We start from the raw sequence: 27,276 nt of genomic DNA, 5'->3' as shown, positions 1-27,276 counted from the left end.
ATATCTAAAGTTTAAACCTTCATATCTCCCTTATTTATCTGCACATTTCAATAAGAATCGTACCGATAGTCTGGTGATTTTTAATATTAATTTACTGGCCAATAATAAAACATCACGGGAATGATCCATTACGCGCGGTTTTTTTTTAATTACCTAAAATTCAAGTGACTCTGAAATTTAGCTACGGCTTATGCAACACTGTTTATCAAGACCTACACAGGCTTAAACTTTTTAAGTTTTGTAGCTTATACCTACTCGTGAGTGGATTTACTCTTTATGTTTAAAGTTACTATAATTTCATGTAATTCATGAGTGAAAATTCTAGGCAAAAACACTCGCTATGCACGTTATAAGATGTTCCACTGTATCTATATGTGCTGAATGATTCGGTTCCTCTGAACGTGTTCGATATCCGGTTCGACAAACCATCGCGCTCACAAGTCATCTCATTCGTTCATCCGTTGATTCATTATTCATTCTGTTCGCGGGGGCGCGGTGTGAGTGTCATGGCCGCCTGATCTTAATGTCACATTCGCCGGTCGAGTGGTGTTATCGGGTCGCGTTTCGCGTTCCAGTGCCTTCTACGGTAGATTAGAAATTCGCAAATGGTGCAATATTCGTTCGCGTCGTTAAATTAGTGATAAATTGGTCAACGATGGGTGCACACGTGTCCAAAACCGACTTCGAATGGGTGTACACGGAGGAACCGCATGCCAAACGCAGGGAACTTATTTTGAGTATGTCACGTTAAATGAATATTAATTTATTATTAATATGTACACACGCGTAGCTGAATATACATATGTTGATTCCTTCCGGATTTTTAAACACAATGTAACCCATATAATATAATAACAAATTATTAAAAACACAATTTGATCGTTTTTTTTCGAATGTGTTTTGAATTTTTTATTCTTTTGTTTATATTATCAGATGTCTTTTGTTTTCTTTTGCTGTATAAAATGCTATCTCTGCTTTATTTGAAGGGTTCATGTCTTGCAGCGTGATTTCGGGCTGTTATTGACATAGTATTTTTATCTTTAAAGTAAATATCGTCCTCAAATATTACAAGCCACCGGATTTAAAGCCAAACAACCATTTTTTTCTAACAATAGAACAAATACAATGGTATAAAACGGAGTCACGTTTATTCAAATTTGTTTTCAATACTTAAATATCGAATATATTTTTATTATAATAGTTTTTCCGGCTTGTCTAAGCATTGGTTACAATACTTATTTATTGATTTGGCGTTTAATTTGTAGAACTCCATTTTAATTTACGTATTTATTTTTAAATAAAACACAGATATTTTGAGCCTACTAAGTTGTATTATTTTTTTTAAAACACACATCAAAATTAATATGGTGATCAAAATATTAATATTTATGTGTTTTTTTAAAAATAAAATTCAACTTAGACTCAAAAAAATCTGTGTTTGATTTTAAAATTAATACACAAGTTACAATACTTATATGGTAATATATTGTTTAAATTTCTTATTATTAAAAGTTTAAAAACTTTCAACTAAAGCTAAACTGGCACTATGGAGTCCTGATAGCAACCCTAATTTTTGGAGTTAAACATGGAGTTGGCAAAACAAGGATGAAAGTAGACTCAGTGCGGCAAGACCATGTATGGTAGATGTTCCAATGGTGATATAAGGAAAGGGTGCAAGGCTGAGATGAGCACTATCCAGCAAACTAAGGAAGGCGGCTTGGGATGGTTTGGGAAGGATGAGAGTAGACTGGATGCAGTCGGGATGCCATCTCTCAGTGCGGCAAGACCATGTATGGTAGATGTTCCAATGGTGATATAAGGAAAGGGTGCAAGGCAGAGATGAGCACTATCCAGCAAACTAAGGAAGGCGGCTTGGGATGGTTTGGGAAGGATGAGAGTAGACTGGATGCAGTCGGGATGCCATCTCTCAGTGCGGCAAGACCATGTATGGTAGATGTTCCAATGGTGATATAAGGAAAGGGTGCAAGGCTGAGATGAGCACTATCCAGCAAACTAAGGAAGGCGGCTTGGGATGGTTTGGGAAGGATGAGAGTAGACTGGATGCAGTCGGGATGCCATCTCTCAGTGCGGCAAGACCATGTATGGTAGATGTTCCAATGGTGATATAAGGAAAGGATGCAAGGCTGAGATGAGCACTATCCAGCAAACTAAGGAAGGCGGCTTGGGATGGTTTGGGAAGGATGAGAGTAGACTGGATGCAGTCGGGATGCCATCTCTCAGTGCGGCAAGACCATGTATGGTAGATGTCCCAATGGTGATATAAGGAAAGGATGCAAGGCTGAGATGAGCACTATCCAGCAAACTAAGGAAGGCGGCTTGGGATGGTTTGGGAAGGATGAGAGTAGACTGGATGCAGTCGGGATGCCATCTCTCAGTGCGGCAAGACCATGTATGGTAGATGTTCCAATGGTGATATAAGGAAAGGATGCAAGGCTGAGATGAGCACTATCCAGCAAACTAAGGAAGGCGGCTTGGGATGGTTTGGGAAGGATGAGAGTAGACTGGATGCAGTCGGGATGCCATCTCTCAGTGCGGCAAGACCATGTATGGTAGATGTTCCAATGGTGATATAAGGAAAGGATGCAAGGCTGAGATGAGCACTATCCAGCAAACTAAGGAAGGCGGCTTGGGATGGTTTGGGAAGGATGAGAGTAGACTGGATGCAGTCGGGATGCCATCTCTCAGTGCGGCAAGACCATGTATGGTAGATGTTCCAATGGTGATATAAGGAAAGGATGCAAGGCTGAGATGAGCACTATCCAGCAAACTAAGGAAGGCGGCTTGGGATGGTTTGGGAAGGATGAGAGTAGACTGGATGCAGTCGGGATGCCATCTCTCAGTGCGGCAAGACCATGTATGGTAGATGTTCCAATGGTGATATAAGGAAAGGATGCAAGGCTGAGATGAGCACTATCCAGCAAACTAAGGAAGGCGGCTTGGGATGGTTTGGGAAGGATGAGAGTAGACTGGATGCAGTCGGGATGCCATCTCTCAGTGCGGAAAGACCATGTATGGTAGATGTTCCAATGGTGATATAAGGAAAGGGTGCAAGGCTGAGATAAACATTATCTATTAAATTAAAAAGATGTGTTGAGGTGGTTTGGGCATGTGGAAAGAATGGTAAAACATGTACATAGTGATCACTCAAACCAGCCTAGGACAGGTTGTAATCTTTCCAAACTCGATCACAGATGGTAAATTTACATTAAATCTGAAAATTTGAATAGTATTGTTGTCAATCATGTGTAGAATGGTGATTATTATACATGTATAAAGTGATCGCCTAAACGAGCCCGTGACAGGTCTTAAGCCCCGTAAATGCCCAGGCTTCCATATTCTGAAAGTATCTTGATTTGTAAATAATAGCGTACAACATTTTGAGTGTGTTTTCAAATACTTGGACTAAAACTAGACAGTTAAGATGTCAAAAAATAATATGAAAAATAACTATTTATTGGTTTGGCGTTTAATTTGTAGAACTCCATTTTAATTTATGTATTAATTTTAAATCAAACACAGATTTTTTGAGTCTACTAAGTTGTATTTCATTAACAAAAACACATAAAAAATTATATTGTGACAATTGTTTCGCCTTGTTAGGGCATTATCAAACGAATGTGAAGATCAAATGGACCACGGTCCTTATGTAGCTATACAATTCTAAGTGACAGTTTTAACACGTGCAGCAATAATTTATGGGAGACAACAGTAGCTAATGGGGGATATAGGTATGTACCCTTATATTTATTTTCTGGGAAAGGAAGAATTTATTGACCTGGCCATATTTTAGAGAATTAATATTTTAAAACTTAATACAATTGTAAGTAATATTATTTTTAAGAATTTATATATGTAAATTGTTAATGAAATACAACTTAGTAGTCTCAAAAAATCTGTGTTTGATTTAAAATTAATATATATATACCATGTACCTGAAGCGGAAGGCTGATCACCTTTCCTTCATGTATAAACGATCAGGATAAACACTGCGTTTATATGACAGTGCCCTATGCACCATTTGGGTGCGGATAAGGGTTTATATATATATATATATATATATATATATATATATATATATATATATATATATATATATATATATATATATATATATATATGTATATATATATATATATATATATATATATATATATATATATATATATATATATAAAACCCTTATCCGCACCCAAATGGTGCATAGGGCACTGTCATATAAACGCAGTGTTTATCCTGATCGTTTATACATGAAGGAAAGGTGATCAGCCTTCCGCTTCAGGTACATGGTAATTTTGAATAAATATTACAGTGAAAAAATCACTAATATTTATTTCACCCCCCTTGGGAATCGAACCGGAAACCTCCAGAACGGTAGCCGAGCGTGCTGACCATTACACTACGGAGGCGGACAAAATTAATACATAAATGAAAAATAACTCCTGTAATTGGAGATAATCCAGATTTGTGAACAAGTATTTGGACACACTCAAAATGTTGGGGTTAGAAAATGTTCAGCTGAGTTGTTCTTCCATCACTCGGTATTGTCAATTCATGTTTGAAGTTATTAACGGCAATTATACAAATTATTCAGTCCAATTCAACAATCACTCAATGTCAGACTGACTAATGTCAAGTATAAAAAACAACTACACTCAGGCCTCGTATAACATGGTTATATGGTTGCACAAAATGTATCACAATTCCGTGTTATACAAGGTTTGAAGTTTATAAAAAAAATTTGGGTTTGCGTTCCAAAAAAGAAAATCTAAAATAATTTATATGAATTTGTACTTTATTTAATTAAATAATAATAAAATATAACCCTATCCGCACCCCAATGGTGCATAGGGCACTGTGTCATATTAACGCAGTGTTATCTTGATCGTTTACACATGAAGGAAAGGTGATCAGCCCTCTGCTTCAGGTACCAGTCCATGGTAATATTAAATTAATATTACAGTGAAAAAATCACTTATTTTAATTTTACCCTCCTTGGGAATCGAACCCGGGACCTACAGAACGGTAGCAGAGCGTGCTGACCATTACACTACGGAGGCAGACGAAATATATATATATATATATATATATATATATATATATATATATATATATATATATATATATATATATATATATATATATATATGTATATATATATATGTATAAACATATCATCGACCCATCAGAATCTTCATCATTAAAAATGATAAATGTTGATTTATTTATTTGGTCGTAAATAATCCCAGGTAGATTGAACACTGTACCTACTTAAGAAATAGGTTTAGAGTCGATTCACTTATAGGTGATGGGCACTTTTCAAACTTATTTGCATGTTTAGCCTCGTAATGCCGTTTAATGTTATACTTTTTCAACATAGAAACAGAATCATTGCATATCAGGCATGTTGGCTTTATTTTAAATTCCACGAAAAACTAGTTTATAGTTCATCTGTCTTAAAAACTTGTCAGTTCTTCTGTTACTCTTCTCTTCTTTAGTCCAACGTCTTTACTACTTGACGCCATTATGGGTCTTGAAATTGCCAGGATTGTGAAATACTCCCATATATGGGATATGATACGAACTACGCACGAGGGAATGTTCTTTTGGTGGTTTTGCGTACACTAAAGGAAGAAATGTGTGTATTATTTATTGATTTGGCATTAACTTTGTGGAATGACATGATTATTTTATTAAAAATTAAACACTTGAATAATCCACTTTATCGAGTTTTATTTTTATTTACTAGTTTCGAAAACGACAATTGTTTTCATCTTCTGGTACAAATTAAAACTAACGAATAAATATATATTTAGGTGTATATATAGGTTAATAAATATAGGTAGGGGGGTTAAGGAACAACATTTTTGTAAAAGGAAACATTGATAATAATGGTGACGTATTTTGAAACAGTATATTATTAATTATTGTTTTATCTGAATTTAAATTTTTATATATTTCTAAATTTTCTAAATTATTCATGACTGGACCTTTATTTGTAACAGAGTGTAATAATTTAAGTGTATGAGAGTCAAATGAGTGGATAGTTTCCATGATATGATTTGCAAATTCCGTAAAATAGTTACTTGTTAGTCCACGGCGATGTTCTCTAATTCTAATTCTTAGACTTCTCGCAGTTTGGCCAGTATATTTTTTATCGCAGTCACCGCAAGAAATTTCGTAAATACCGCTTCTATCTAATATGTTTATTTTGAGTTTCCAAGAATGTGTGATTTGCTCCGCGGGCTGCAAGTAGACACCTGGCGGGCCGCGGGTTGGCCTCCCTTGCCTTAGAGTCTTTTCAGTCATTTCCGACAAGTTTTTGTTACTAGTATACTAGCTAGTACATTGATGATACAAATCTGTTTTGCTACTACTACTACTACTACTACCATCACGCCGTTTCCCCGCAGGGGTAGGCAGAGAGGATGGAACGCCACACTCTTCTGTCCTGACATACACTCCTCGCCTCCTTCACATCCATACATCTAGTCATACATGCCCTCCGATTACGCAGACTTTTGACACCGCCAGATATTAGGTTCTGATTGATCTGATCGTGCCAAGTCTTTTTCGGTCGTCCACGTTCTGTTTTCCCTCTCACATTCGCCACATATATTTTCTTAGTCATTCTCTCGCTATCCATTCGCTCCACACGTCCATACCACCGCAAAGAGCTCTTTCTAATCTTTTCAATTATTCCTCGTTCAGCCTTACATTTCTTTCTTATATCTTCGTTTTTAATTCTGTCATACAATGATTTTCCACACATTCGTCTGAGGGAGCGCATTTCAACAGCATTCACTCTGCTTTCATCCTTCCTTTGCCAGTTCCATGTTTCAAATCTGTTTTGCAATATTTTAAATAGGTATCATACGATGTACGATAATAAAATGTACTTTTTATAACCATTTTTATTGCTTTTCATTGCGAATTGTTTATTTACGATGTCTGTAATATAAATAGAGATATGCATTTTGGATACGATACTGAGAAATCATTCACCTCATGATCCAAGCTGATAATTGAATCCAAGATAAGTCTGTTGCCATTTTAAAACACCTGCACGGAAAAATATTACATCCGTATGCTTATGGGATATACACCTTTCTAAAAGATAATGTCAATATTGTTCAGATTGGACGATAAAACAAGTCATTCATTTGAAAATGCCATTACTAGGTAAAAAAACAATTCGCTCACTCCTTTCAAGAACGTCGTAATTCAAAAACCTTGATTTTTCAGGAGAACGTTTTTAAAGTTAAAATATATAATACAATGTATTAAAAATAAATATCAAGCCACTTATTGAACTTTTTACTGTCCAACAGACCTTTTTAGGTAAAACCTGAAGGTTTTTTCTCCATTTGAAAAATATTTAGTTTATTTAAAATAATAATTAAACAATACCTTTTCTTCAAAATGCAAAAACGACACTTTTCACCCTGTAGCGGGTAAATATTAAGTTAATATTTTTCGTCTTTTTCTAGGATAAAGTACATTTTCTGGACATTCCGAAAATATGCACAGCTGAAAATTGACGATTTTTGATTTATGACGTTCTTGAAAGGAGTGAGCGAATTGTCACAAAATTGTCAAAGAGTTTTTTGGTGTTTTTTGACAATAAAATACAATTTTTTAATTAATTGATTTGGTGTTTAATTTGTGGAACTCTATTTTGATTTATGTATTAATTTTTAAATCAAACACAGATTTTTTTGAGTCTACTAAGTTGTATTTTATTAAAAAGAAAACACAAAAATAAATATTAATGTACGTACCTCCGTGTATCCGTGATCACTTTACACACGTGTAACATTCACCAATTTACCCATTATTGACAACCACACTACTCAAATTCTTGGAAGTTCTATATATGTGAACCAATTTTGAAACATTATTCTTGAATCACTAGAACCTCACTAGAGACATCTATTGGTGAGACAAAAATAAGCTTTTTACTGAGCAGAAACTCTTTTATTAGTGTGTGAGGTCCGAATCCTGGATTATAATCACACACATGAGAAACGCCCGAAAATATCCTTTTCATTTTTATTATTCAAGCTTATAATTTGACCAGATAATTTATTTACAACATTTTGAGTGTGTCCAAATACTTGTTCACAAAATCCGGATTATCTCCAATTACAGGAGTTATTTTCATATTTTCGTAAATGCCCAGACTTCCATATTCTTCTTCATCTTTGATGAGACGTCAACAAAATAATATGAAAATAACTCCTGTAATTGGAGATAATCCAGATTTTGTGAACAAGTGTTTGGACACACTCACAATGTTGTAGGATACAGTCTAGTTTAGTCGTGACTCAGGAATATAGTGGTTCAATTGATTTTTCATTGCGCTAGCAACATTTAAAGTAAATTGTTTGCTCCCATAGTAACCTGAATTCAACTCGGACAATCACTTTGCCTTCTTAAACTTTGAACTCCATTATGCTCTTAACACTTTGAATACCGACATCTTTGCTTCGAAAATATTTGAATTTTGTATTTGAATTCTGGATTGGATTCTACTTTTATTTACATATATTGCTCACTCCTTTCAACAACGTCAAATATCAAAAAACTTGATTTTTCAGGAGATTGTTTTTAAAGTTTAAAAATAAAAATGAAATGTATTAAAAATAAATATCAAGCCACTTATTGAACTTTTTACTGTGCAACAGATCTTTTTAGGTAAACCTTGATGTTTTTTCTCCATTTCAAAATATTTAAAAAAAGTAATTAAACAATACCTTTTCTTCAAAATGCATAAACAACACTTTCTGCCCTGTAGCGGGTAAATATTAAGTAAAAAATATGCCTCTTTTGTTGTGATATAGTACATTTTCTGGGCATTCTGAAAACATGCCCAACTGAAAATTGACAATTTTTAATATGTGACGTTGTTGAAAGGAGTGAGCGATATATGATAATATATGACGCGTTTCTTCTTAATATAATATTAAGAGGAAACGCGTCACATATCATGTATATTAAATAAAAGAAGAATTCAATCCAATAACCGTGTTTAATTTTGCATATATTAGCCAACAATTCAATATGGAATCCTACCAACTGTCCGCAGTTACAATAAATAAATTACTGTACTTTATTTTGGTATGGGGCCTGAAGGGGTCAGAGCGGTTATGGTCACTTGGCCCTCAAGTGATGAGTCAATGTCCAATTGTCCGTCTGTATATGAATCACCTATCCGTGCGTATTGTGAATTGACCATATTCCTGAGAAATGTTTACAATGCTCGTCGCACCGATGATGTGTGTCGGCGTTAGATAATGTTTTTAAACCATTATTCTTACTAGATGGTGCATAGGTAACGTGACCATTTATTTTTGTCCTCAAAACGGGACATCAACCAATTTTTACGTAATAGTATGTATTATTTTTTGACATCTCATCAAAGATGAAGAAGAATATGGAAGTCTGGGCATTTACGGGGCTTACGACCGTCATAGGCTGGTTTGAGTGATCACTTTACACACGTGTAACATTCACCAATTCTACCCATTATTGACAACCACACTACTCAAATTCTTGGAAGTTCTATATATATGAACCAATTTAGAAACCTTGTTCATGAATCACTAAAACTTCACTAGAGACATCTATTGGTGAGATGTAAAGAAGCTTTTTATTAAGCAGAAACTCTTATGTTAGATGTCTCTAGTGAAGTTTTAGTGATTCATGAACAAGGTTTCTAAATTGGTTCATATATATAGAACTTCCAAGAATTTGAGTAGTGTGGTTGTCAATAATGGGTAGAATTGGTGAATGTTACACGTGTGTAAAGTGATCACTCAAACCAGCCTATGACGGTCGTAAGCCCCGTAAATGCCCAGACTTCCATATTCTTCTTCATCTTTGATGAGATGTAAAAAAATAATATGAAAATAACTCCTGTAATTGGAGATAATCCAGATTTTGTGAACAAGTATTTGGACACACTCAAAATGTTGTTAATAGTATGTATATTCAAGAAAACACGTATTTCGTCATAGTTTTTATGTATTAATAAAAGGAGAAGGAATGTTGATAAAGAAAATAAGATGAATAAATAATATACACATGAGAAAATTCTGTTGTTCAGGCTATCTGAAAACGGGACGGTCTCGTTCAAAACGGGTCGTATGGTCACTTTACACATGACTCACCAGCCACCTGCTGTAGCCATATGCACCGAAATCAAGCTAGAATTTGCTCAGAAAAGTTATATGAAACGGCTATACTACATACTATCGTTGATTTTTTGCACTTTTGAAAAAAAATTGTTACCGTGTGTTGCTTTTTTTTTGAAAACGGGACATTTTGACGTCCCGAAACTATATTTGGGGACAACGGGACAGGCTATCTAAAAACGGGACGGTCCCGTTCAAAACGGGACGTATGGTCACTTTATGCATAGGGCACCCACCATCTAGTGCGAATAATGGTGATACATTATAATGGTTACACATTATACTACGGAGGCTCCGAAACTAGTCTTTTAAAAAATTAATATCATACTCAAAAAGGTAGAAAACAAGTGTTTTAATTCAATCATGTCTTGTCACAAAGTGAATGCCGAAAAAATGAATAAAATATTAAATAAATAAATAATTAATTTATTGACAAATTATTTATTAAGAATGGTGTGTTGAGATGGTTTGAACACGTGGAACGTATGAGTGAAGAAAGAACGGTTAAACAAATTTATGAGCAAATGTAGTTGGAAAAAGAAGCAGAGGAAGACCGAGGGGAACTTGGCACAATCAGGTATGTCAAATACTTGAAAGCGGTCGGGTCAGGAGTTGAAATAATAAGTATGAGGAGACGCATGAATGTGGAAGAGGCGAAGAATGTTTGAAAAGATGGAGTTATATTTTAATCATAAAATGGAAAATCAACAAAGTTAGCTAGTGTTTTTGCCTAGAATTTTCACTCATGAATTACATGAAATTATAGAACTTTAAACATAAAGAGTAAATCCACTCACGAGTTGGCATAGGCTATGAAACTTAAAAAGTTGAAGCCCGAGTAGGGTCATAATAAGCGGTGTTGCATAAGCCATAGCTAGATTTCAGAGTCACTTGGATGTTGAAAAAAAAAATGCCTCAAATATAAATTATAATATGTTTCCGTTGTTATTTGTTTCAGAAAAGTACCCAGAGATCAAGAAGCTGTTTGGTTTCGACCCCAATTTCAAATGGGTCGTCACGTTCATGGTGCTCATCCAGATGGTCATGATGTTTGTGATGAAGGACCGCAGTTGGCCGACGATACTTCTGGTGGCGTACACCTTCGGAGGGGTCATAAACCACTCCCTCATGTTGGGTAAGATTATTTTACTTATAGCCCATTATTTGATTCAACATCGGCTAAGCAAGATTCCTCAATATCCAATTCAAACCCCGCCCACTCCTTTCATCCTACGAGTATATAAGCTGGTTCAATAATATGTTTAATCCTAGTGCATGTTTAACCTCGATACTTCTGGTGGCGTACACCTTCGGAGGGGTCATAAACCACTCCCTCATGTTGGGTAAGCTTATTTATTCCTTTATTGGACAATTTGGATAGAAGGATTTATATAGAGAAATCACCTTGTAAATAAGTGTGCCGCCTATACAATGCCTGCATTGCTCCTGTTCTCTTATACGGCTGTGAAACATGGCACCTTACAAGGGCCCAGAGCAGCCGTGTACTAAGCTTTGAGAATAGGTGTTTGCGGAGAATTTTAGGCGTGCGGTGGTTTGACTTTGTGAGGAATGAAGAGATAAGGCGTAGGACGCAGCAAATCTTGGTCACAACGGTCGTCAAGAAAAGGCGATTCAGTTGGCTCGGCCATGTACTCCGCATGACTCCTGAGAGCCGCCATCAAGCTTGCCTCTTTTACAAGGCATCAGGTTCGCGCCGCCCAGGACGACCACTGCTGACAATTTGTCGGCGGTGATTTTATTTAGCTTTTCTTTTAAAACTGAAAAATTAACGACCCTGTAGCAGGGATCAAAGGTTTGTTTCCTTTGTAATAACAAAAGAACGGCTATATGCAAAGGTAGGAAATAACCTGATAAAATTGAGCTTTTTGTGTCGTGGAGTCAAAGTCGTGTCTTTTTTCCGACTCCACAGCCCTGATTGTAACTACAGTCAGCAATGCAATGAATTTGATTGCGTCAACACTCAATTCGAAGTGGTTGTAACCGTAATTCAATCAGATGGAGCCGTCTGTGTATACTCAAGTGGGTAGGAATTCGGTCGGATTGATTCCCCCCGAGTGCTGATAAGCCGGGCCGGTGGAAAAGCAAATAATCGCGGGGGAAATAAGTTCGTTGTCGTTATTCCGATGCCAGCAACTTCTAGGACGCAGAAAGGTCAGCCGGTCATAGCGGCGGATCGATAAACATGATAAAATTTTTATTACCATATCAATATTTTATACGATTGAGATAACACTGCGTTTATATGAAGCAGTGCCCTATGCACCATTGGGTTGCGGATAGGGGGTTTATTATTATTATTATTATTATAAGAAGTAGAACTAGAATAAAAGTGTTAATATAAAATACAAAAAATACAAATAAAAAAATTTAATACCCATGCTTTCATATTCTCTTACATCAATTTTAAGATGTCAATTTGTTTTTTTATAAATTGTTTGTTTGAAATGACAGTTTAACAAGATAATCGCAGATAAGGAAGGCAAATAGGTAGATAGCGAAGTAGTTCAAATACAGACGGAGTGCTTATCTTCCGACACCTGTAGAACATGGCTGTCGGCACTACCTGTCGGCGAGTCATTGTCACGCGGGGCGGACAGGTGACGAGTCCACAATGCACAGTGAAATGTGACATTATTGACAGAGCGGCACTTTTACGAACATTATAATGTGCCACTAATATCGACACATTATTTATTTATTGGGATGGCGTTTTATTTGTAGAACTCCATTTAATTTATGTATTAAATGTTTGTCCGCCTCCGTAGTGTAATATATATATATATATATATATATATATATATATATATATATATATATATATATATGTATATGTATATGTATATGTATATGTATATGTATATGTATATGTATATGTATATGTATATGTATATGTATATGTATATGTATATGTATATGTATATGTATATGTATATGTATATGTATATGTATATGTATATGTATATGTATATATATATATATATATATATATATATATATATATATATATATATATATTATAAGACTTGTCCACCGTAGTGTAATGGTCAGCACGCTCGGCTACCGTTCTGGAGGTCCCGGGTTCGATTCCCAAGGGGGGTAAAATAAATATAAGTGATTTTTTCACTGTAATATTTATTCAATATTACCATGGACTGGTACTTGAAGCGGAGGGCTGATCACCTTTCCTTCATGTGTAAACAATCAAGACAACACTGCGTTAATATGACACAGTGCCCTATGCACCATTGGGGTGCGGATAGGGGCTTTATTATTATTATTATGAAATGTTAAATCAAACACTTTTTTGAGTCTACTAAGTTGTATTTTATTGTTAAAAAAATATATATATCGCTCACTCCTTTCAAGAATGTCATAAATCAAAAATCGTCAATTTTCAGTTGTGCATGTTTTCGGAATGCCCAGAAAATGTAAAATATACCAGCAAAAGAGGCATATTTTTAACTTAATATTTACCCGCTACAGGGCAGAAAATGTTGTTTTTGCATTTTGAGGAAAGGGTATTGTTTAATTTTTTTTATTAAATTAACTAAATATTTTTCAAATGGAGAAAAAGCATTCAGGTTTTACCTTAAAAGATCTATTGCACAGTAAAAAGTTCAAAAAGTGGCTTGATATTTATTTTTAATACATTTCATTATATTTTTAAACTTTAAAAACGATTGTTTAATTATTTTTAAAAATATACTAAATATTATTCAAATGGAGAAAAAAACTTTGTTTTTTGTAGTGCCCTATGCACCATTGGGGTGCTGATAAGGGTTTGAAGAAGAAAAAGAAATTATTCATTTATATATTTTTTCAATCCTATATTAATTCAATATTACCCTAGACTGGTACCTGAAGCGGCGGGCTGATCACCTTTCCTTCATGTGTTGACGATCAAGATAACACCGCGTTAATATGATGATGATGCAGTGCCCTATGCACCATCGGGGTGCAGATAAGGGTTTGAAGAAGAAAATCTTCAGTTTTTCAAAAAGGCGCCGTCGGGAAAAATGTTTGAAAGCCGTGGGAACGAATAATAAATCGTAATTACAGTAATAATTGACGGATGTATCGATAAGCCCACTTATCATAAGTGGTATACACAAAAGTGGAGTGTTCACACAATCTGGTGTTCACAGAACGACACGGAGATCGCTAATCTGGGAGTAATTATCACCAATCACTTGACAAATTATGACAAATTATGCAGTAACATTTTGAGTGTGTCCAAATACTTGTTCGCATAATCTGGATTATCTCCAATTACGGGCGTTATTTTCTTTCTTTTTTTTTTGACATCTCATCAAAGATGAAGAAGAATATGGAAGTCTGGGCATTTACGGGGCTGACGACCGCCATAGGCTGGTTTAAGTGATCACTTTACACACGTGTAACATTCACCAATTCTACCCATTATTGACAACCACACTACTCAAATTCGTGGAAGTTCTATGTATATGAACCAATTTAGAAACCTTGTTCTGTAATCACTATAACTTCACTAGAGACATCTATTGGTGAGATGTTGAGAAGCTTTTTATTAAGCAGAAACTCTTATATTAGTATGTGAGGTCCGAATCCTGGATTATAATCTGGATTCGTCAGCCCCGTAAATGCCCAGACTTCCATATTCTTCTTCATCTTTGATGAGATGTCAAAAAAAAAAATATGTATATATATTTTTATATAAATTATGTAGTCTTATCGACTGTGTAGGAAATATCGTGAGTAAACTGGCAAAGAACGTCAACTCAAAAATCCCTGTTACTTAAAGCTTGTAGCCTGAATGATATTCGTCCATTTCATTCGAACCCTTATCCGCACCCCAATGGTGCATAGGGCACTGCATCATATAAATGCAGTGTTATCTTGATCGTAAACCCATGAACGAAAGGTGATCACCCCTCAGCCTCAGGTACCAACCAGTCCAGGGTAATTTTAAATAAATAAAACTAAACTGACCAACTAACCATCACGCCGCTTTACCGCAGGGGTAGGCAGAGAGAATCGAACGCCACACCACTCTTCTACATTCGTGCATCTCCTCACACATACCCGACGATTATTACGACTCCTGACCCGGCCGCTTTCAAGTGTTTGACATACCTGATTGTGCCAAGTTTTTCTCGGTCTTCCTTCCTCGGTCTTTTTTACTAAATAATATAGTAAAAAAATCACTTATATTTATTTGACCTCCCCTTGGAAAATAACTATAATCAAATTGCACATATCGCTCACCCCTTTCAAGAACGTCATAAATCAAAAACTTGATTTTTCAGGAGAACATTTTTAAAGTTTAAAAATATAATACAATGTATTAAAAATAAATATCAAGCCACTTATTGAACTTTTTACTGTGCAATAGATCTTTTTAGGTAAAACCTGAAGGTTCTTTCTCCATTTGAAAAATATTTAGTATATTTCTAAAAATAATTGAACAATACCTTTTCTTCAGAATGCAAAAACAACACTTTCTGCCCTGTAGCGGGTAAATATTGAGTTAAAAATATGCCTCTATTGCTGGGATATAGTACATTTTCTGGGAATTCCAAAAACATGCACCACTGAAAATTTACTATTTTTGATTCGTGACGTTCTTGAAAGGAGTGAGCGAAATAATAAAGTAACAAAAAAGATTTTTTAAAAATAAATATATATATATAATTTTTTTTTATTCTGTGTTTGATTTCAGCGATCCACGAGATATCGCACAACCTGGCGTTCGGCCACGCCCGGCCGTTGCACAATCGCCTGTTTGGGTTCTTCGCCAACCTGCCCATCGGAGTGCCCATATCCATCAGCTTCAAGAAGTATCATCTGGAACATCATCGGGTAAAGTGAAACTTATTTACAACATTTTGAGTGTGTCCAAATACTTGTTCAATATGGATTATCTCCAATTACAGGAGTTATTTTCATATTATTTTTTGACATCTCATCAAAGATGAAGAAGAATATGGAAGTCTTGGCATTTACGGGACTGACGACCATCATAGGCTGGTTTAAGTGATCACTTTACACACGTGTAACATTTAATTGGTTCATATATATAGAACTTCCAAGATTTTGAGTAGTGTGGTTGTCAATAATAGATAGAATTGGTGAATGTTACACGTGTCTAAAGTGATCACTTAAACCATCTTATGACGGTCGTCAGCCCCGTAAATGCCCAAACTTCCATATTCTTCTTCATCTTTGATGAGATGTCAAAAAATAATATCAAAAATCACTTATTTGACCCCCCCTGGGGATCGAACCCGGGGCCTGCAAAATGGTAGCCGAGCGTGCTGACCATTACACTACAGAGGAGGACTTGTACAAATACTTGATTACAAATCTGGATTATCTGGATTTTCTCCATCCAGACACAAAATGTTGTAAACTCCATTATACATTTAGATTTGCCAACATCATCCGCAAATCACCAGTGAATTTCGTATCTCTTTTCAGTACCAAGGTGACGAGTTGATCGACACGGACCTGCCCACTCTGCTGGAGGCCAAGTTGTTTTGCACCACCTTCGGCAAGTTCGTCTGGGTGATGCTGCAGCCGTTCTTCTACGCCTTCCGGCCCCTGATAGTCTATCCCAAGAAGCCCACCTACTACGAATACGTGAACCTGGTCATCCAGCTGATCTTCGACGCCATCGTCTGGTACTTTTGCGGTAAGGGGTCCCCACATTAGGGGGTATTCAATTTCCGTTAAGGGGTCCCCCACATACAGGGTATTAAATCTGTGTTAAGGGATCTCCCACATTACGGGGTTTTCAATCTTTGTTAAGAATGAATGCAAGGCTGAGATAATCATTATCTATTTTACAGTCTAGTTCGCAAGACTTTTCTCTTCAGGTACAGTCTAGTTTGTAATACCTTGCTACTCATATACAGTCTAGTTTTTGAGACCTAGCTCCTCAGATACAGTCTAGTTTGTAATACCTTGATACTCAGATACAGTCTAGTTTTTAAGACCTCGCTCCTTAGATACAGTCTAGTTTGCAAGACCTCGCTCCTCAGATACAGTCTAGTTTGTAAGACCTCTCTCCTCAGATACAGTCTAGTTTGCAAGACCCTCTCTCCTCAGATACAGTCTAGTTTGCAAGACCTTGCTCCTCAGATACAGTCTAGTTTGCAAGACCCTCTCTCCTCAGATACAGTCTAGTTTGCAAGACCTCGCTCCTCAGATACAGTCTAGTTTGTAAGACCTCTCTCCTCAAATAGAGTCTATTTTGCAATACCTCACTCCTCAGATACAGTCTAGTTTGCAAGACCTCGCTCCTCAGGTACAGTCTAGTTTACAAGACCTAACTCACTGAGAAAGTAATCTTGTGCTTGAATTTACAGGTGGAAGAGTCATAGGATACCTAATATTCGGCTCACTAATGGCCATGGGACTGCATCCTGTAGCAGGTAAGACTGCATTTTATTTTCATATACATCTATCATATGAAATTCTTTATTAGAGTGCTGAGAATCAATATATGGACTCTGGTATACTTTACCTACTCTGATATTCCGACGATGATGCCAGCTGATATTAAGTAAATAAAAAGGACCTTTTAAACACCACTCAACCTATTCATATCTAATATATGTATAGGTTTAGTGCCCCAAAAAGGACCTTTTCAGTGCCACTTAACCTATTCATATATTGGATATGAATGAGGTTTAGTGACCCTTAAAAGGTCCTTTTTAGCCCACTAAACCTATACATATATAATATATGAAAAGATTTAGTAGCCCACAAAAAGTATTTTTTGGGGCCATTAAATCTATGCACATATAATATATGAAAAGGTTTAGTGGCCCTCAAAAGGTCCTTTTTGAGACCATTCACTTCTCATGACGTCGCTTAGACCTGTTTATGTTTTGACTGAACTTTTGTTCTTGCAGGCCATTTTATATCGGAGCACTACATGTTCCGGAAGGGCTATGAGACGTACTCATATTACGGCCCCCTCAACTGGATCACCTTCAATGTCGGCTACCACAATGAGCATCACGACTTCCCCGCAGTGCCCGGGAGCCGGTTACCTGAGGTGCTCTTTCACATTATTTCGGAGTCTGATCGTTTACGGGGCTTAATACCTGTCGTTGGCTGGCTTGGCCACCCGATGCTTTTGAACGGGCAGTGTTTGCGCACGGCGCGTGTGTCAATACCAAGTGAAACATGGAGTTAGGAAAATAAGGATTAATATAGTCAAATTGCGACTGCCCAGTCGAATGTGTCGCAAAATGATGAATGATATATATCGCTCACTCCTTTCAACAACGTCATATATCAAAAATTGACAATTTTCAGTTGTGCATGTTTTCGAAATGCTCAGATTATGTACTATATCCCAGCAAAAGCGGCATATTTTTAACTTACTATTTACCCGCTACAGGGCAGAAAATGTTGTTTTTGCATTTAAAAAAAAAAGGTATTGTTTAATTAGTTTTTAAATATACAAAATATTTTTCAAATGGAGAAAAAACCTTCAGGTTTTACCTAAAAAGATCTCTTGTACAGTAAAAAGTTCAATAAGTGGCTTGATATTTATTTTTAATACATTTTATTGTATTCTTCAACTTTGAAAACGATCTCTACCCAACTAGGCCACGGTGCCTATCTTCTATAAGGCTGAGATATGCATTAACTTTTTAACCGCGTTAACTTTGTTCCTAAGAGACGCCCGTGCACGGCGGTATTTCGCCATTTTTTAAATGATTACTTTTATCATGTATTTAGTTAAGAAACGATTTATTTTCCTAAACAAAAACATTCAATGGGATTCGTTGTGCCTTTTTGGTACTCTATAATACACTCGTGACACATTATTCTTGAAATATATCGTAGTATAAATAAATTAGTGGGTAAGAGTGACACACGCATCGTGTGTCACTCTTACCCACTGGCGATGCGTAGCGTCGAGAGTGAGACAGATATAGGGCATGATTATGGCGCGAACTAATTACCGACCGCAAGAAAAATCAGGGATCTGTTCTTTTATTTATCCTTGTGATGTTACAAATTATTAGTCAGATATTTCAACAGATTTCATAAGGCCAAGGATTGACGTATTATTTTATCCAAAGTTCCACACCATGAAAAAATCACTCCAAGTTGAGGTTGGAAACTTGGAGCAAACTAAAAACACATACGCTTATGTTAGCCGCGTATGGGGCATGTTTTGTAAAAACACATACGGTTATGCGAGCCATCATAACCATCATCAAATTGAGAAAGGTGTGTTGATTCCCGTCTCTTGTAGGTCAAGCGGATAGCGGCCGAGTTCTACGATGATCTTCCCCAACACCATTCCTGGTCGGCCGTGCTGTACGACTTCATCACGGACCCGGACATCGGGCCCTATGCCCGGATGAAGAGGAAACATCGCGGTCTTCCCTCGTGAACGCCCGCCAACATGCAAATACCGCGCTGCCAACATCTCTTTGCCGCACTGTCAACATCTCCCGTCCCCAAAGGTATTCTCCACTCTGACTCGACAGCACTCTATCCACGAAAAAGCAAAAATCCAATGTTAACATGTATTTCAAAATATGCTATTTTTTATCCCGCCCAGTTTGAAAATGCCCTCGCGATGAAAATGAATAAATTTGCCAGAATCGTAAAAAAGCTGTATTTTTACCAGTACTAGATTCGGCAGTCATTTGTGCTAATATAAATTTTTTTATTTTCCAAAGCTAGCTTAAATGCCACTTAATATTATACTGCATTGTAACTCATGTCGGTAAATTCCACTAAATGTAATACGGCATTGTAACTCGTGACGGTAATTACCAATAAGTAGTATACAGTATTGTTACTCATGTAAGAAAATACCACTAAATATTTTACTGTATTGTAACTAATGTCAGTAAATACCAATAAATACTATACGATATTGTAACTTATGTTAGTAAATACCGATAAATATTGTATTGTAACTCATGTCGGTTAGTACCAATAAATATTATACCGTATCGTGAAACGTGTTGGTCAATGTTGCTAAATACTATACTGTGTTGATTCGTGTTGGAGAAAAAACCACTAAATATTGTGCCGTACTGTACTGTAGATAATACTAAATTTTGTACTGTGTTGTAACTTGTGTCAGTAAATATTACTAAATATTATACCGCATTGTAACTTATGTCAGTAAATATTATTAAATTTTATACCATATTGTTACCAATGTCACTAAATATAACTAAATTTCATACCATATTTTAATTAATGTTGGTAAATATCACTAAATTTTATACCATATTGTAACTCATGTCGGTAAATACCACAAAATATTATTCCGTATAGTAAGTCGTGTCGGGTAAATTCCACTAAATATTGTATGGTATTGTAACTCATGAAAAGAATACCACTAAATATGTCAGTTAAAATTACTAAATTTTACACTGTATTGTAACTCGTGTCAGTAGATATTACTAAATTTATACCATATTGTAACCAATGTAAGTAAATATCACTAAATATTATACTTCATTGTAACTCACGTCAGTAAATAAAGCAAAATTTTATACCAAATTGTAACTAATGTCAGTAAATATTACTTAATGTTATACTGCATTGTAACTCAATTTTTTGATACTCAAAACATTATCATTTTTATTTTCAAAGAATGTCTTAGATATATAGTATCATTGTTTCGTTTAGAACCTGTATAGTAAAAATCAAATGGATTTTTAACGTGTTTAAGTTTAGACGCCAAATTGGCAAACTCCACAATGCGGAGACAGTATGTTGTAGAGAGATGACATCTACGGTCATCGGAAAATGGAGTTGTCCGAGTATAACGGGAGATTGAAGAGATTTATCGATTGCACCATTCAAGGGTGGACAGTTGAAGAAAAAGCGTATAATTTTAAAAAGAAAATCTATAGTGTAAAGTTGAATGGTTTGTTTTCAAAATCGGACGTGTCCGAATGCATTTTGTGAAGACGTATGTCTCTTATGTACATATATCATTAGTTGAATTGTTACACATGTGCAAGAGACATGGGGACCAATTCCAAACCAAGATTGAATTTTTTTGTTGTTATGTATGTGTCGCCTACTTTCAAAATCCGCCAGATCCATGTAGGTCGATTTTCAAAAAATGCTGAATTCTCCGGGTAACATTTGTGTTTCAAAGATTTGTCTAGCTTAAGATAAAATGTTATGAAATATAAAATTTTCCCATTTTTTTTCTTTCTGTGTTTAAAAAAAAAACACGAGACACAAACCGACAATGACGTCATTGTAATTTTTGACCTATCTCCGCTCTCTGATTGGCCGATATGGGTCAGAAGGCAAGTTCCATGAATATAGCGGAATTTGAAATACAACACTATTTTAAAGTATTTTTTAGCAGGGTGTTCAAGAATATCAATATTTTACACAATAAAACCCACAATTGGCATTCCGATAGAGTATTTATTTTAAAATCTTATAAAATTGGATCTGGCGGATTTTGAAAGTAGGCGACACATATATTGAAACCTAAAATATGGTGGGAGTCAAAAGTCTGCGTAATCGGAGGGCATTTCAAGAACGTCATAAATCAAAACTCGACAATTTTCAGTTGTGCATGTTTTTGGAATGCCCAGAAAATGTACTATATTCCAGAAAAAGCCTTCAACCTTTACCTAAAAAGATCTGTTGCACAGTAAAAAGTTCAATAAGTGGCTCGATATTTATTTTTAATACATTGTATTATATTTTTATAACCGTGATGATATATATATTGTTCGCCTCCGTAGTGTAATGGTCAGCACGCTCGGCTACCGTTCTGGAGGTCCCGGGTTCGATTCCCAGGTGGGGTAAAATAAATATAAGTGATTTTTTTCACTGTACTATTTATTCGATACTACCCTGGACTGGTACCTGTAGCGGAGGGCTGATCACCTTTCCTTCATGGTTAACGATCAAGATAACACTGCGTTTGTATTACGCAGTGCCCTATGCACCATTGGGGTGCGGATAAGGGTTTAAAAAAAAAATTATATTTTTTAACTTTAAAAACGTTCTCCTGAAAAATCAAGTTTTTTGATTTATGACGTTCTTGAAAGGCGTGAGCGATGTATGACTAAATGTATGGATAGGAGGATGCGAGGAGTGTATGTCAGGACAGAAGAGTGTGGCGTTCTATCCTTTCTGCCTACCCCTGCGGGGAAATGGCATGATGGTAGTAGTAGTAGCAGTAGTAATATAACAATTGAACTTTGATTTTGGAATTAGTCCCACGCATTCGAACTAATCCCCTTTTGAAAATGAACTTTTCAAATATTTCATAGTATGTATCTAATATATTTTTTTATGTTTGTAATCATGTATATTTGTATATATATATATGTAACGTACGTATTGAACGTTCAAGAGATGAATGAGTGAGGAAAGAATGGTAAAACAAATTTATGAGGCGAATGTTAGTGGGAAAAGAAGCAGAGGAAGACCGAGAAAAACATGGCACGATCAGGTATGCCGAATACTTGAAAGTGGTCAGGTTAGGAGTCGTAACAATCGGCGGGTATGTATGAGGAAATGCAGATGAACGTGGAAGAGGCGAAGAGTGTTTGCAAGGACAGAGTGGTGTGGCGCTCTATTCTCTCTGCCTACCCCTGCGAGAAGCGGCGTGATGGTTAGTTAGTTTTTTTTTTAAGAGACGTGTTGATGAAGGTGTCGAATAGCTGTTTTTTTTTTTAGAGAAAAATTCAATTTAAGCATGCTATGCATTGCATTTATTACTAGCTACATTTCTAGGTCACTAATCTTTTGTATATTTCGACGTGTCAACATAGATGAAGAAGAATATGTAAGTCTGGGGGGTTTGCAAGGCTTACGACCGGTCATTGGCCGGTTTGGAGTGATTGCTGTAACATAAACCATTCTTCGTATCGTATAATTAACATGTTGCTTCATATGTGAGTTCGCGATAGTTTTTGCCTAAAATTTTCACTCATGAATTACATGAAATTATAGTAACTTTAAACATAAAGAGTAAATCCACTCACGAGTAGGCATAGGCTATGAAACTTAAAAAGTTGAAGCCTGAGTAGGGTCATGATAAGTGGTGTTGCATAAGCTGTAGCTAGATTTCAGAGTCACTTGGACGTTAGGTAATTTTTAAAAAAAAGTGAATTCGCGTCAGTACCTATGGTTGAATTGAGTAATATAATCTAGTTCGGTAAATATAGTGCGTACATTTATATAATAGGGTCTCTGCTAAATAAAAGCTTGCTTAAATCGCCCATAGATACCGCCGTGAACTCACACATGAAACAATGAGCGAATTATAATGCGTATATAAATACAGTCAAACTCGGTTATTACGAGCACGGTTATAGCGAGATCTCGGTTATAACGAGGAAACATTTGCTGACATTTTGGTTTCTGATTTTCTCCACGGTTATAACCAGCTGTTTCTCGGCTATACCAAGCGAAAATATCGCCAGAAATTTTTTAAAATTTTGTCGATTTTTTTAAACACCATTTTCAACCCTAAGCAATAAAACCCGACAGGGCATTTGACCGGACCAATCTCCGTAATCTTCTTCATCCATGTTGAGATGCCAAAAATAACTCAAAAACACAAGAATAAACTGACCCAGATTTGTGAACCAGGATTCGAACACACCATAAAAGTTTTCATTGCAATTGAAACACACTTTGTATCGCATTTATTACTCGTTACATTTCTTAGTTACTAATTGTTTGAACCATATACCTTTTCCGCCTACGCGGTGTAATGGTCAGCGTGTTTAGCCACCATACTGGAGGTCCCGGGGTTCGATTCCCAGGGGGGGTGAAAATAAATATTAGTGATTTTACACTGTAATATGTATTTATTTAATATTACCCCGGACTGGTTCCTGAGGCGCAAGAGTGATCACCTTGCCTTCATGTAAGTAATGATCAAGATGACACTGCGTCAATCCAATGCAGGGCCCTATCCACCATTGGGTGCGGATAAGGATTATAATAATAAAATATACCTTTTAGCTGTTTTTATGAAATGAATGAAAGAACGCTCCACGCTATATCTATTTGTTTTTTTTTTTTAGTTAGCTTATATTACGACAGAAAAGCCTGGAGACAGTTTGTGGACTCCATATGCTCCACCTAGGGAGCGGATATGGTTATTATTATTATTATTATATTACAACTAATATAAACTATTATTTACACTTAATTTACATCATCTATATATATATATATATTCATTTGTCCGCCTCCGTAGTGTAATGGCCAGCACGCTCAGCTACCGTACTGGAGGTCCGGGGTTCGATTCCCAGGGAGGGTCAAATAAATATAAGTGATTTTTTCACTCTAATATTTATTCAATATTACCCTGGACTGGTATCTGAAGCAAAGGGCTGATCACCTTTCCTTCATGTTAATGATCAAGATAACACTGCGTTTATATGATGCAATGCCCTATGCACCATCGGGGTGCGGATAAAGGTTTGAATGAAAAAAATATATATATTTACATCTTACAGTAAACAAAACATTTATTTTTAAATTCTTTCAGACTCTTTTCATACTTCATACATTCGGGCATCTCATCATACATTTTCAAACCCTTATACATTAAACAATTTTGCGACTCGTTTTTTTCAACAATGGCAGTCTCATTTTATCCTTATTTCTAGTAATATGTTAATGAAAATTTTTGTTTAACACTATTTTATCCTTAAAATATTGGGGTAATTTATCGTTAAAAATGTATGTATAAAGACCAGCATATTAAATTTTAGTTTCATTTTTGTAGGTAACCAGTTGAGTTCTTCTCTCATTTTTTCTATATTATTATATATATTTTTCTCAACACGTTGTCGGCGGGACACGGCATTTGCCGTTTATCGCGGACTGTCGGTCAACTGCGGGGCACGGCAAATGCCGTTTTGGTCGCCTGTCGGTTATCGGCGGGAAACGGCAATATACGGGTTTGTTATCAGCGTGAAATAAAACGCGTTGAAGGGTAATCTGCTACCCGGGTGCTAGGCGACAGTCTGCTGACGTTATTTGAAATGCCTCGTCCGGATTGGCTAGTGTGTCGCTTGTAAAGGCGTCGCCAGAAATCTAGAGTTTTTATGCAATCTCAATCTCCAGTTTAGTTTGAGTCGTTTCACGTATTGGACTATTTTTCTTACCGCTCGCACTGTTTTGTTTACTGTTTGGTATTTTATTATTTGAATATGTTAGCATTGTATAGGGAATGATACCTCAGAGGGGAAGACTATTTTTTAGAGTTTACAATGCTTCTAAAATTGTGAAATACGGAAGGAATACTTAATTAAAAATTATGATTATAATTTATTTTTGATGATCAAATGTCAAATATGATTTCTTTGAAAATTTCAATCGAAAATATTATTTGGTTTAGAAATTGTGTCAATTTTAAGAAAGCGATATATTTTTGCGCTAATCGCGAAAAACATCCGCTATAGACTAGAGTCTACTGTTCGAAGCGCCCGCCTACAATGTGTTAAGAACTATTCTCATTGCTTTATTTTGTATAATTCCTAATTTATTTAAATTTCCTAAAAATAATATAGTTGAGCAGTAATCTACATGTGGAATAATGATTGTTTTATAAATGAGTTCTGCAGTATTTTTATTTAATTTATTTAAAAAATAATACTAAAATATTAATTAAACATGGCGAATGGTTTGCCTTGTATGAAAATCAATTAATAATATCAAAAAATCCTTAATTAAAAGTACATACAGTGGAAGCTCTTATAATGAACACCTCATATAGTGAGTATGTAATTCGCAAAACAAGCATTACAAGTCCCCTTTTAAAGATATTCACTTCTGAGCCGGGAACTCTGCGCTTTTTTTTTCTTTTTCTTTCCGTGTTCGCTCCCTAGGTGGAGCATATGGCCAACACGAGACGTCTCCAAGTCACTCTGCCATGCGCCTTCTCCTTGGCTTCCTCCCAGATCAGTCCGGCGTCCGGAAGTTCCGCTGAGTATAGTCGGTGAATGGGCGCCGGAATCCTCGGGGTTGGAAGAAGAGACACGAGGGGTTGATGCTCTCAGGTGGCATTCTAAGGACATGTCCCAACCATGTCCACCTTCTCCTCTTCAGGACTTCCAGTATGAGGGGCTGTTGAGTTCATCTCCTCACACCGTCATTCCTGACCAAGTCATACCACTTTATACCCAGTATTCGCCTCAGTCACCTATTTTCAAAACTTGCTAGTTTCTTGCTTTGAGCTTTGGTGAGGTGCCACGACTCACATCTGCCCTTGTCAAAACGATAAATGTTTCATAATTAAAATGTAACTTTGTTTCAAAATCCCTATAAATATTTTATTATAACTTAATTATAATGTCTACCGGTTTCCAAGCTAACAGCTTCTTTATCAAGACTGATCAATAATTATTAATAAAGTATTAATCAGTCTTGATAAAGAAGCGGTTAGCTTGGAAACCGGTTGGCATTATAATTAAGTTATAATAAAATATTTATAGTGATTTTGAAACAAAGTTACATTTTAATTATAAAATGGAAAATCACAAAGATTGTGCTTCAAATATAAATTATAAAAAAAAAGCTTGGAAACCGGTTGACGTTATAATTAAGTTATAATAAAATATTTATAGTGATTTTGAAACAAAGTTACATTTTAATTATAAAATGGAAAATCACAAAGTTTGTGCTTCAAATATAAATAAACAAAGCGCAAAGCGTCTGTTAGGCTTGTTATGAGATGTTCCACTGTTCCACGACAATAACATCTTCATCTATGTTGAGATGTTTGAAATTTTTATATCACCCCTGTGTATAAGTGGACGATTTGTGAACAACAATTTGGCCACATCCAAAATGTTTTGAACAAAATAACTGGTCGAATTATTATAAGCTTATATATATATATTTATATATATTTTTTCAACAGAATTTATCTGTGTATTAATTTTAAATCAAACACAGATTTTTTGAGTCTACTAAGTTGTATTTTATTAACAAAAAACACATAAAAAATTATATTGTGACAATTGTTTCGCCTTGTTAAGGCATTATCAAACGAATGTGAAGATCAAATGGA

General features: G+C 35.7%; 1 protein-coding gene across 2 annotated transcripts; it reads left to right on the top strand.

Moving 5' to 3' along the window:
- Positions 1-463: 463 nt before the first annotated feature.
- Positions 464-27,276, top strand: ifc (delta4-sphingolipid-FADS-like protein ifc). Of its 2 annotated transcripts, XM_088259195.1 has the most exons (7): positions 464-737; positions 11,173-11,349; positions 15,934-16,073; positions 16,692-16,905; positions 17,582-17,647; positions 18,131-18,276; positions 19,492-27,276. In XM_088259195.1, the coding sequence occupies exons 1-7, from the start codon at positions 656-658 to the stop codon at positions 19,630-19,632; spliced, it is 966 nt and encodes a 321-aa protein (XP_088115321.1). In that variant the 5' UTR covers positions 464-655; the 3' UTR covers positions 19,633-27,276. The 2 variants fall into 2 exon arrangements, with proteins under 2 accessions (XP_088115321.1, XP_088115322.1); XM_088259196.1 differs by lacking the exons at positions 464-737; positions 11,173-11,349 and adding an exon at positions 11,482-11,557.

Source organism: Brachycentrus maculatus, unplaced genomic scaffold (assembly GCF_059751285.1).
Source record: "Brachycentrus maculatus isolate JH-2025_06_01 unplaced genomic scaffold, ASM5975128v1 h1tg000114l, whole genome shotgun sequence".
In the NCBI taxonomy this organism is placed as follows: Eukaryota; Metazoa; Arthropoda; class Insecta; order Trichoptera; family Brachycentridae; genus Brachycentrus; species Brachycentrus maculatus.
Note: the sequence above shows the minus strand (reverse complement) of the source record. Positions and strands in the feature narration are given on the sequence as shown.